General features: G+C 38.9%; 1 protein-coding gene across 2 annotated transcripts in view; it reads right to left on the reverse strand.

Moving 5' to 3' along the window:
• LOC144631757 (dynein intermediate chain 3, ciliary-like) overlaps positions 1-11,953 on the reverse strand; it is a 43,206-nt gene that overhangs the window by 31,206 nt on the left and 47 nt on the right. For both annotated transcript variants that reach the window (XM_078490309.1, XM_078490308.1), the window contains exons 1-14: positions 11,911-11,953; positions 11,223-11,429; positions 9,811-9,972; positions 9,537-9,655; positions 8,806-8,948; positions 6,411-6,524; positions 5,763-5,867; positions 4,703-4,983; positions 4,077-4,130; positions 3,824-3,867; positions 3,305-3,440; positions 2,302-2,448; positions 1,895-1,986; positions 537-759 (exon numbers count right to left, since the gene is read on the reverse strand). The exon at positions 11,911-11,953 is cut by the window's right edge. In XM_078490309.1, the coding sequence (XP_078346435.1) occupies positions 537-759; positions 1,895-1,986; positions 2,302-2,448; positions 3,305-3,440; positions 3,824-3,867; positions 4,077-4,130; positions 4,703-4,983; positions 5,763-5,867; positions 6,411-6,524; positions 8,806-8,948; positions 9,537-9,655; positions 9,811-9,972; positions 11,223-11,405 (1,803 nt within the window). In that variant the 5' untranslated portion in view covers positions 11,406-11,429; positions 11,911-11,953. The remainder of the gene's footprint in view (positions 1-536; positions 760-1,894; positions 1,987-2,301; positions 2,449-3,304; positions 3,441-3,823; positions 3,868-4,076; positions 4,131-4,702; positions 4,984-5,762; positions 5,868-6,410; positions 6,525-8,805; positions 8,949-9,536; positions 9,656-9,810; positions 9,973-11,222; positions 11,430-11,910) is intronic.

Raw genomic sequence — 11,953 nt, forward strand, 5'->3', positions numbered from 1 at the left:
CTTGATCCTCTTTGGAGATACGTAACCTAGAAGCCTTATTACCATATTACCCCAGATGCATTGTAATGCAAATTTTATACAAGAGAAAGGCCGAATACCACTTTAATCTCTATTTAACAACATTTAAATTTTTTCACAGAAATTAAGAACCTATTAAGAATCTTGTAAGCCTAAATTTGTGTTAATAACCCTTTATGTAAGAACCTGTTTAGGCTAATCTGAAAAACAATAAGTTCTTACTCGCGGGTTTTTACTGTAGTTTAAAGAGGTGTATGCGAATTGACATTAGCAAACTTTATTTAAACATGGTTGAAACATCAGTAAACAGATCTATAATACTGTATTAATTCTTTGCCGTGTGAGTGCCCGTTAAGGAGTCAAAGTCATTGATTTCCCCGCTCCTGTCCCTTGGTACGTTGTTATAATAAAGGTTTCACCGTAGAAGCATATCTCAACCATAAAATTGCAAACAAGAAGCCCAGACTCTGTCCGAAAGATCGCAAGCTCGTTTTTTCCTATGGTAACTTTGTTCATACCTCTTCAGATTGTTTTTCCTCACTTTCCCCCTCCTGATACTCCTCATGAGTTACTCCCTCCTGTGCTATGGCCTGTTTCACCTCATTAAACGCTGCATTCCTCTTGTTCTCAGCTTCCTGCAAAGCTTTTCTCTCAGCCTCCACAATCTTAAAGAAGTCAGCTTCAGCTTTGCTGACCAGATCTTCCCCTTCCTCTTCTTCTGCTTGTTCATGAGTCTCCTCTCTAATTTACAGTAGAAATAGAGCAGTCTTTAATCGAGTGTCAAAAGTACTTCGCGTTTGCATTGGTTTTGTATTAATACGCTTAGTGATCGGTTTAAAACTCTCGCGCCACTTTCTCGGCCAATCAGAAGTAAAACCAAAACCAATCATGACTCGCTCATGCACGTTTTCCCGCGCTTTGTGCCGGCTACATGTATTCGCTTTGAGCTTTGATTGGTTTACTGAATTGCCTGTGTCGTTTGTGATTGGCCCGAGTAGTAATTACATTGGTTTTGGTTTTACGACACTCAATTGATAAGGGCTTTAGTGCAGTCCTTAATTGAGTGTTGCAAAACCAAAACCAAAGTAATCACTGTGGTCAATCACAAGGACACAGACCAGAGAACCAATTAAAACTCGAAGCAAATACATATTATTAGAGGCGCGAAGAGCTGGAAAACGTGCGCAAGCGAGACACGGTTGGTATTGGTTTTTCTTCTGATTGGATAAAAAAAGTGGCGCGAGTTTTTAAACCAATCACTAAGCGTAGTAATGCAAAACCTAAGCAAAGGCAAATAACTTAAGACACTCAAGTGAAAATCGCTCTAAAACGCCAGACTTGACGTAATTGCTCATCTGTTACTAGCTCCTAATGGGAACCCTGAGTCAACAATACTATTGTCTTTCACCTTTGGGAAAAGCTCGTAAGCAGACGAGAAAAACGAATCGCCTGGGAGTAGACTCAGTAGACTACACGGGGAAGAATATATTAAATAATATTCTTTGATGAAGGCCAAGTCAGGTCTCACAATACCTACCCTCAGGGGAGGATTCTTGGAGGTTAACCTATTGCAAGAAAACAAGCATCTTCTAGGAAATGTTGTTTACCCAAGGGGAATGAAGAAAGAGATACACCAAAAGTCAGGGGGGGGGGGTCAGTTTTGGTTCAATGGGGTACATTGTTGTGCTTGAAGTCTGCTCTACGAAGTGGTTTTCAACATCTACAGTTGATGGGCTCCTGACATCTATAAACAAACTTTTCCAAGCCCTAAGAAGGCCTTATAAAAATGAAATCCTGCATTCAAGCAAGGCAGATTTGAAAATCTCCCCTGTTGAATGCAGGGTTAGTTTTTCTCTTGATTTAACGATGTCCTTACTTGTCTTGTGAACTCTTTGATCTCTCCTTCAGCCGCATCTCACGATGTCTTGTTTCCAAAATCTTTTCTCTTTTTGTCTCCCTTTCAAACATCTAGAAGAGTGAAATGGAGAGGTTCGCGATAAAAAAATGCCATCTAAAATAATTACTACAGTAGAATCCAGATTTCTCAAACCTCCGGAGAAAAATTGCTTTTGAGAAATCCGAAGGAACAGGGGTAAAATTACACAGAGGTACTATCCAAAGGAAACGAAAATTGTTTCGAAAAATCGGGAGTTTCGACAGCACTTTCATATCACTCTGTCTGCTAATGCTATGATATCTTCTAGTACCCTGGTATATACTGGTGTGTCTCAGAAGATGACCTGATCACAGATGTGATAAGGTTGGTTTTGTTAATGTTCTTACCGCTGTGACTGAAGCCTTTTCATTTCTCTGTATGTTGCACAGTCCATCTGACAGCTCCAGCAGGGTAACAGTACCAGAATGTGAGCCACAGGCTACCAACCTGCCATTCTCTTGAACACGGAGTGCATTCAGAGATTCATCACAAACCTGAAGCACAGAAATGATAAAATGAATACAATAAAAAAATTAAATATAAGAAACTTATATTTATTTATTAAACCGTATTTGGACATTGAGAGTGGGTGCTTATTAGAGGTGGGCACATATTCGAGGCTGGGTGCTTATTAAATTGTCGCCAATTCTCGCAAGTAGAAAAATTATTTTACAAATAATAATAATAATAAAACGTGAAGATGTACCAAAGCAGAATTTTAACTGTTCATTGAAAGTTTCTTTAAAATATTAATAGTACTTAGTCAATTTCAATCTCAATTTCAATAAGAATCAAAGTACTCCTCTTGTACACTTCAGTATTTTTTAAAGGGGGTGGGGGTGGACGCTTATTCGAGGCTGGGCGCTTATTAACTTTTCCTACCTACAGGGTGGGCGCTTATTCGAGGTTGGGCTAAGACTGTCCCAAAAATACTCAGCAGGTTTCAGCAACTTTTTCCGTTCTAGCAACTTTTTGTTTTCTGAGCAGTTTCTAGACCAAAGATTTCCGAAGATTCTCTGATTGTTATTCGAAAGCCATACGAACGTTTCTGATCATTTTTCGAACTTTTCCGAAAATAAACAGTTTCTCGTAGACTTCCAAGGAAGTTTCGAAGATGTTTGAATTCACTCACAAGACGGAATATCTTGAGAAACCAATTTAACATTGTGCTCGCGATATTTTTGGCACCAAAACGTGGGGGGCTAACAGCTCCCTTGCCACCCCTTCCCCACCACCTATGCTCTTCAGCCCCCGATTTTGAACATCTTGCTTTCAAAGAACCAGTAGAATTAGAGTCACTCCAGCAATGATTAAAAAACACAGACTTGTCATTAGGACAGGTTTAATCACCTGAATACTGAGTGTAGGGTCATTCTGTTTAAAGAGGTAGTCCCACACATCCAAAGTGCCATCCATCTTAGTTGTGAAGAACACAGCAGGCCGCACAGGACTCCAACATCCGTCTGTCATGTACGACATGTGTTGCCTGATAAATAAGCAACAATAAAACACCTCTTTGAGGACTGCTATCAGAAAATACATGAACCACTAAAGGACAAAAAGCTAACTACCGGTACATCATTTTTAAAAAAAATGTTTTTTTGTAATTTCCTTTTACGATAACCTTCCTACCACAGGCATCTTTCAAAAAACTTCTATCATTGGATCTCTGATTTATTATTTCAACAGGAAGCTAGGATAACAACATTGCCTTATAATTATTAGGGTGAATGTTTGTGCTACTGTGTAATAGTGACAGGGCAAGTGTCCTTGGCAGAACTGCATAAAGGGAAGATGAACGAAAAGAAGAAAGAAAGAAACATAGAAAGAAAGAAAGAAAGAAAAAAAATATTATTAAGAATGATATACTTGGTCCACATAATGGATGACTCCCTTAGATCCTCTGACCAAATCTAAAAATAAACAGCAAAAAGCATATCAATTATTAAATAAACAAAATGACAAGTCACTGGCATTTTGCACCAACATGCAACCCTCAGAGCATCTCCTTGCGATCATACGATACACAACGAATCATCACACTACATATGTTTGTAACATCATCAGGCATATTTTGCAATAATAATGGGTGATTAATGTACTAATTGCTTTTCCGGCTTACCCTGGCTGTCCAGTCGCCTATGGTCAAGAAGTTCTTGGGGAAGAATGGATTGCGCTGCAATGAAAATGACAGTTTAGATTTTGATTAGTTGTTTCCTTGTTGAGAAAAAAATCCAAAATCATTAGGGCAATGTTACAACAGCTTAACACATTCAGAAGTTGCAACAGTGATGGTACATGCAAACCCATACATGATTGGAATTGGAAAATTATAAATGACAGTTAGAATGTTAGGCTTGGAAGAAATAAATAAAGAAGGTTAAAATACATGTATCTTCCAGTTACACAAGGGTTCCAAACCATGGGTTCAATTCTTGTCGGACACTCAGAATTTTTCTTTGTCCCATGCTCGTGCCATTGGTGAAAAATTCATCTTCATTATTTATCATCTTAGTTTATTATTTACAAGCAAAAAAAAATTTAAGCATACAGTATGGGTTTGACTCCCTTTTGTGGGAGTTATTAGTAAGAAAATTTTGTCCAGGCAACCTTTTTTTCTCATGAATGGGATTGTTGCATGGTTTCTGCACTTTGTGTACAAACCCTCAGGGGAAAAACTGTAGACTCTCACGACTATAATTCCCAACTGACAGAAGAGTAGATGGAAGAAAAACAAAATCAACATACCTGTACAGCATATACTGGTCCATAATGCTGAGAAAATGAGCACACAATCTTTTCTGAGGGAGATTTAGCTTTTCTATTGCAGGACAACACAGAACCTTGCTCTGTTCCAACCATGAACTTGGTAGGCATGGTGGGTTCATATTCCAGGGACACCCCTCCCTGCGGACGTGGATCTTTCTTCACATTTGGACACAGCAAGAGAGACTCTGTGGGTTCACCCATCTTACGAATGTCCCACCAGAGGACTTGTCCATCAGTACTGGTAGAGAAACATTCAGTACCTGTGGAAATAGTTTGGTTAGGATTACTGTTATGGCATGCTGAAAGAATTTACAGATACATTCACTGACTAAGGGCTGTGGTAAGCGAGGACACATAATTTGTTGCTCAGGATGTTTCTTGGGTGAGCAAAGGAGTGGGACACAACAAATGTTCTGTTTCCATACTCGGCAAATGGGAAACATTTGATGCAGACACTATAAGTTTCTGAGAAAAATAAAAAATAAATGTCTCAGTGACCAATCTTGAGTGCACGGGCAAACAGGGAAATATTGTGTTTGCAACAATGTGTCTGCATTTGCCAGGGCCTTAAATAAAACAAAAGGTCAGGCACTACTGTGTCACACTTGAGATTTCTAGACAACGTGTAAGTTAGAAGTTCTGGTTTAAAAGGGGCCTGCAGTTATTCTCACATCTAGTTGACAATCAGCCACCAGATTGTAAGCAAAGGACTTCCCTAAAAAATTAAACAACCTGGGCCCTTCCTTTCACAACAAATTTATTTATAAAATTTCTAACATTTTTTTTCAAGAATGGTGAATTTAAAAAATCATTAGAAGCACATCTTTTGACCAGATCAATCTTTTGACCAGTTTTGTTAGCGTTTGAAAAGTTGTGTATGTTTATTCCACAGGTAATTTGAGTCAAAATGGCTCAACTCACTATAGATCTCAGAGTACATGGTTGTTGTCTGGAAAGTGATTTCTAGTACAAAAATAACAATATTCACGTAGCAGATTGTGTGGACTGATATGGGCTCCTGCCACTGACATGCACTAACCTGTCTTTGACTGAAGGAATATTGTCTTGTAGATGGGATCCCTGTGGCTTGACTCAATAGCTGTCATTTCAACAGGGTGGGATCCTTTCCGTGTGTCCCAGAATCCTGTTTAGTAAAAAAGAACAATAATATTATTATAAATCAGTTTTGACCAAAGCTACTCTGATTTCTTTTGGAATGATTTGTTGGATGAAAATCATGCTGGCTAGGTTGTGTACATGGTCAGTCGTGGTTTAATTTGACCCTTGGTATAATTTGTTATTTTTCTTTGTTTTATGTAAATAATAAATAAATGATGAAATATGAAATAAAACAAATAGTAATTTACAGTGACACATCATCCACCCAGTGGCTATTTGTCCGCTTTTTCCAGATGGAATTGGATTTTTTTTATGCAGGAATAAAAACTGGAGGACTCTGAGAAAAAAATTTAAGCAAGGATGAGAACCAACAACAAACTCGACCTGCATATGATGCTGGGTCCTGGAATGGAACCCAGGGCATACCACTTGGAGGTGAGCACTCTCAGGGCTGCACCACACCTGCTCCCCAATATTTTTATTATCACGATCGATTGCCCGACACCAGAACAATGGAAAATACCAAATTCTACCAAGGGTTAAATTTAAATTAACAGGACTTTCATACCTAACTGTCCATTGTAACATCCTCCTACAAGAATATGAGGATCTTTGGGGTTGTACTCCAGGCAGACCAATGGTGATACAGGTTTCAAAGCCAATTCTGGTTTATTGGGATTCTCTGCAAGCATATAAAAATAAAACAGTTAATCTCAAAAAAGTTCTTACAACATCAACAATACCTAACTGGCCAAGAGCTAACAAGAATAAAGAATGTATTATTCCAGAAACTACCAATGCCTCTCCCATGGAAGATTACTTGAAGGCCTAAGCGCAAGAAACGCACTTTGTGTTTTGGCCAAATTAAAAAAATGTCACAAACAACTCCAAATTTCGCATGCAAGTTCGTTTACGTGTGCTTAACATTGATCTGTATTCAAATTCGCTGAATCTAGCTTCGTTTTTTAGAAATTACGTATGCAAAGAACAAAGGCGTTTTGCAAAGCTTACGTTCTCCACCGTCAGCCAGCAGCATGAGTTTTTCGACACATCCCGTGTAAATCTTTCCTTCTAGCGTTATTTAACTGTCCGGGGAGGTTGAAAAACGTGTCAGAGCCATGATTTTAGTTCCTATCCACCATTTTGAGGATTCGCTTTAAGAAAAGGACTGGACTGAACACATTGTGACGCGATGTCACCTGATAGGCGTCACGTGAGAGGAAAGAGAAAAAAAAAAAATGGCCGTTCGTTCCTGAAAATCATTTGAAGCCTTTGGTTAGTTTTAGCGTAAGTGCTGCTGCCAGGTGGTTGAAGGACATCATTAAGTCTGAATACCCGTAAGTTTACAGCATCGCTCGAAGAACTGAGTGATGTTTCTGCCTTTGTTTTGTACAACAGCGCTGTTTAGCGCTTCGGAAAAAACGTTGCACAAACCGAGGTAGTTTTGAGCCTGGCAGCATAGAGAGTCTAAAACAAGAGGTTTCTTGCCGGGAACTTCGTCAACGCGAGTTTTGCAGGATCCGCTTGGGTGCTGCCGCGACAAAGTTGCCGAGAAGTGACCTGGTTTTAGACTTTAAAAAATTCTTTATATGTTCCCCAGGACACCTTCCCTTCGCAAAATATTTTCTGTGTCTCATTAAATATTCATCAATGAATCTATCGATTCGTGCGAGCGAAAACCTCATAAGTTTATCTTGTTTTCGCGGGATTTTGTAGATGTGTGATGATGTAAGGAGTGGAGATAGAAGTGAGAGCAAGCCGGCGGCACTCAACTGAAAGCAAAACTAGTATAATGTGACAACACGAGCAAACGTATTCAATCAACAATCAGTCTTTATTTCACTTTCACCTCGGCAAATTCAGTACAGCTAACGGTAACGGTAACAGAGTAGAATAGTCTTGCCCGAAACAACAAAAACTAGATAACTGCAAGCAGACTGCAGAAAAAGCTAGCTGCAAGCAAACTGGCGTGAAAGCTTACTGCATTAAAAGCGCGATCTATAAAAGGTTGAGGCTGACTCTGATCCTAAACTTAACTTGAAACGGCTTAACTCCCTAATTCCTTGGGGTTAGTGTTAAACTTTTTTTTTTTTTTTTTTTTTTGCGTTAGGGCTAGGCTTTTGCGTTAGGGCTAAGTCTGTAACCCTAATCTGAAACTCTAATCCTGACCCTACGGCCTTGGGGTTACCTTTTGCGTTAGGGCTAGGACTTTAACCCGTTTGTAAAAGAAAAGTCAAAAGACGCCGCGCAAGCAAAAACCTTGTCTTTTTGCATGTGTTATTTTTCGAAAACGAAGGAAAGACCAGCAAAATTAAATACAGGGCAGTGTTGAGCACACGTAAACGAACTTGCGTGCGAAATTTGGAGTTGTTTGTGAGAATTTTCAATTTGGCCAAAACACAAAGTGCGTTTCTTGCGCTTACGCCTTCACTTAGTGTGTACCGGACCCCCTGCCCCTTTAGGAATTTCCGTTTAACTTTAAAATTTTCAAAATGGCTTTTGAAACAATCCTCCACCGCAGAATAACCAGTGATTTTCCTTTTGGTCGGTATTGATATTTCTTGGTACAAGACAATAATGCAAGAGAAAATTCTTGGAACCAAACTTTTGATAATCAATTCTTTTTAGATTTGGAGCCTTAAATTAAAAGTGGAAATTAGACCTGAGTAGAGAGACTAATGGGCTTTAGCATCAGTTTTTTTTTCAGGGTTTTCAAAACAAGCCAACAAATACTAGAGTTCTGCTGGCTACTTTGTTATATGTCGCTGGTTACCGGTACTCTCTGGTGATGGATATAGCAAACTGCTCGTGACAAACAACCTTGGCGTTGTCAACGCTGCCTATTCTCCAAGTTGCTGACACCTACTTCAAAATATTTTGAAATTGTTGCTTGATGATTATCATCTTCACTAAATTTGTTTCTTAAACCAGTCCTGACATAACTGTAAACTAATCATTCTTACCAATGTCCCAAATGTATGAATCCATGGATGTTTCTCCTTGAAACTGTTGAAACTCTAAAATAGAATAAGCTACAGCCAGTTTTCTAGTGCTGTCAGGATACCAGGACAGGCTGGTGGCTGTGCGCTTCATATCATGAGGATCTCTGGAACAAGTGGAGAGTAAATAATAATGAAAGGGGCTGGGATACTTGTTGAACATTTTGAAAAGAACCCACAAAAGAGATCAGTCTGGGTGTGACTCAAGCCTATTTTGACTCCTAAAAGATACCAACCCTAAACAAGACCTTGATGGCTAAAAATATTGGTGTTTTGCCTGAAACACCCAAAAAATCCAAAATTTACACTCCTAAGGAGAATCCCCAGCCCTTACAAATGGGAGTCTTCCCTCTCCCCCTGCCATGAAAGGCATTATGAAGAACATGCAGCAGCACTCATATCACAAATAGACCCAAACCGTGCACATTCACGTGTCTTGGCCCAAAATCGCTCTGTAATTGGCTAATTCTATCAGCTTCCTGTTCTCCAAATTTGGAGGAAAACGGAAGTAATGCAAATTTTCGAGGCATTTTCACGCTACCGGTGCAAAAGAACCGGTACATGGCCATGTGTGACAAGAAAGAGTTAAATTAATGCTACATAGACCAGGATGTTAGCTCCAGTTGTTTGGGCTACTACGCTCGGGTGCACACTTTTCTTCTTTACAAATAAGCTGGGACTGTCTAGTAGCTCACCTGAATACATTAATGGTTTTAGCAGAGGGTGGATCTCCAGATGTGTCGACATCAATTTCTGCAAAGTACTCCTCATAGATGTCAATTGCATTGTTTTGCTTGATGCAATGCTCCATTACCTGAACAGATACAAATTAACACGGACCAATAAAAAAATAAATAAACCACTTCAAGAGATACATGTATAGAGGGATAACAATATTATATGAATGCTACGGTGACCTAATGTTTAGCATGTTAAGCTTTGGATTGTGTAAATTGTGTCCATACTTACATTTCCAAGTTGCTGTATTGTGTTCATGTAGATCTCATCCTTTTCCACTTTTTTCCTGTATCTGATAGTTTGTTCCACTTCAGCAGGATTGACATCTTTTGGCCATCCACCCTCCACATGGTTTATACCACGACTCTCTGTTTCAAACCTCTCTGTATTGACCTAAATAAGGTATACCCTTGTTAGAAACCACGGTTTAACTTTATGTAATAAAATAGCTTTTTAAATATCACAAATATCTAAATAAAGCATTCTTTAATGCTGTAATTCCTTTCTATTATTATACTAGAGCGGTTTTCACTTGAGTGTCGAAAGTGAATTGCGTTTGATTTGGTTTTGCATTACTACGCTTAGTGATTGGTTTAAAAATCTCGCACCACTTTCTCAGCCAATCAGAACTAAAACCAAAACCAATTGCCACTCGCTCGTGAACGTTTTCCCGCGCTTTGTGCCAGCTACATGTATTTGCTTTGAGTTTTGATTGGTTCACTGGATTGTCTGTGTTCTTTGTGATTGGCCAGAGTAATTACTTTGGTTTTGGTTTTACGATACTCAATTGAAAACTGCTCTAACGGTATTCACATATTAATTTAAATTCTTACAAAGTCACAAGTTGCCGGGAGACCCCATGACCTAATGGTTAGCACATTGGACTCTGAATCGAGTGTTCCTGGGTGGAGGGCACATCATTGAGTAAGTGAAAGAAAGTCTTGGTTGGGAAACTTACTCATGTGTCCTTCCACCCGGGAGTATACGCTGTAGTGTAAAAGCTTTACAGTCAACTCTCTCTTAAACGAACACCATCAGAACCAGGTCCAACTATCTGTCTTAGAGGGGTGTCCGTCTTACTGTCTGTCTCAACTCACTCCGAGCTTGGAGTGTCACTATCTCGGGCTGTCATTAAGTTTTTAAGCAGAAATTGCACATTGCACATGGCATGTGTCGTTAAGTGAACTCAGCCGTAACAGGTGCTACAGGTTACGGCCCTTAAAGCTGATTTCCAGTCCGTACTGCGCAGACTCGGGGTTTGTTTTCGTTTTTGTTTTGAATTCATTGAAATGTTACACTTCGGTGACAGCATACATGAAGTTTTTTAGTCCGCCAGTACAGTTCGTTTCGTTCAAGAATTTCCGATGAGCTGAAACGTCGGTTTGAAATAGCGTCAAGGTTCCTCTACTCGTTATTATTTGTTCTGTAAGGATATCTGGCGTTAATTATGAAGAAAAAGGTAAGTTTGTCGCGGAATTTTTAGTTTTGCTTGTAAACATTCGTTCGTGTGGGCTCACATAAACATTGCAGCCGAAATCATTGCAGCCGAAATCTTTAATGACAGCCCTGCTATCCATCGACTCACTATCCAGTGAATAATAGGTCATCAATACCTAACTACCAGATTGTGTTAGGATTCTTACCTCGTGCTCGGACATTTCTTGAACACACTGAATTCCAGTGTCGCATGGATTTTTCTCAATATAATCTTGAAGAAGTTTGTCATCTGGAGCTATATCAACATGAAGCTCTGCTTGGCGATCAGAGAAGTTGCACTGTCGCCCAAATTCATTTCTCTTCTTTGTGTATACATACACGATCTCCATTTTAGTTGATTATTAAGAAGTGACCTGGGAAAAATCAAGGCAATTGGACTGAGAAGAGTCATTTCAAGAAATCAAATATATAAAAACAACAACTTATCTGTTCCCAATAACAATCCCTTCAATGAAATATTTGAGGGTCAATATAAAATTACAATTTTACTGTACATTTTATAGACTAAAAAGTTGAAAGTGCTTACTTTTAAATTTATAAAATGTAATATTTGTCTGCTAATAAGGAAGTGATATTGAATGCACACGGAATAACCAAAGGAACAATAAAAAAATCAACCGATCATTAATCAGCTATCGAATCTCTTGCATGCTAGCTAGCTTTTACATGTAGCTTGTAAGCGACTTACTAAATAAATGCACTTTGCAAAGCAAACCCCAAAAAAGTTTCAAAAAAATATGTTGAAACGCCAGAAACTATAGTATTTGTTCACATAAATAATAAAGGCAGCTAGTTTGGAGGTAAAGAAAAACAGCCCTAATAGTATAGACGTACCTTAACTTCAGAGAACATATAAATTTAATCCTCACAAGAGACA

Source organism: Oculina patagonica, chromosome 12 (assembly GCF_052425735.1).
Source record: "Oculina patagonica isolate OP01 chromosome 12, crgOcupat, whole genome shotgun sequence".
Taxonomy (NCBI): Eukaryota; Metazoa; Cnidaria; class Anthozoa; order Scleractinia; family Oculinidae; genus Oculina; species Oculina patagonica.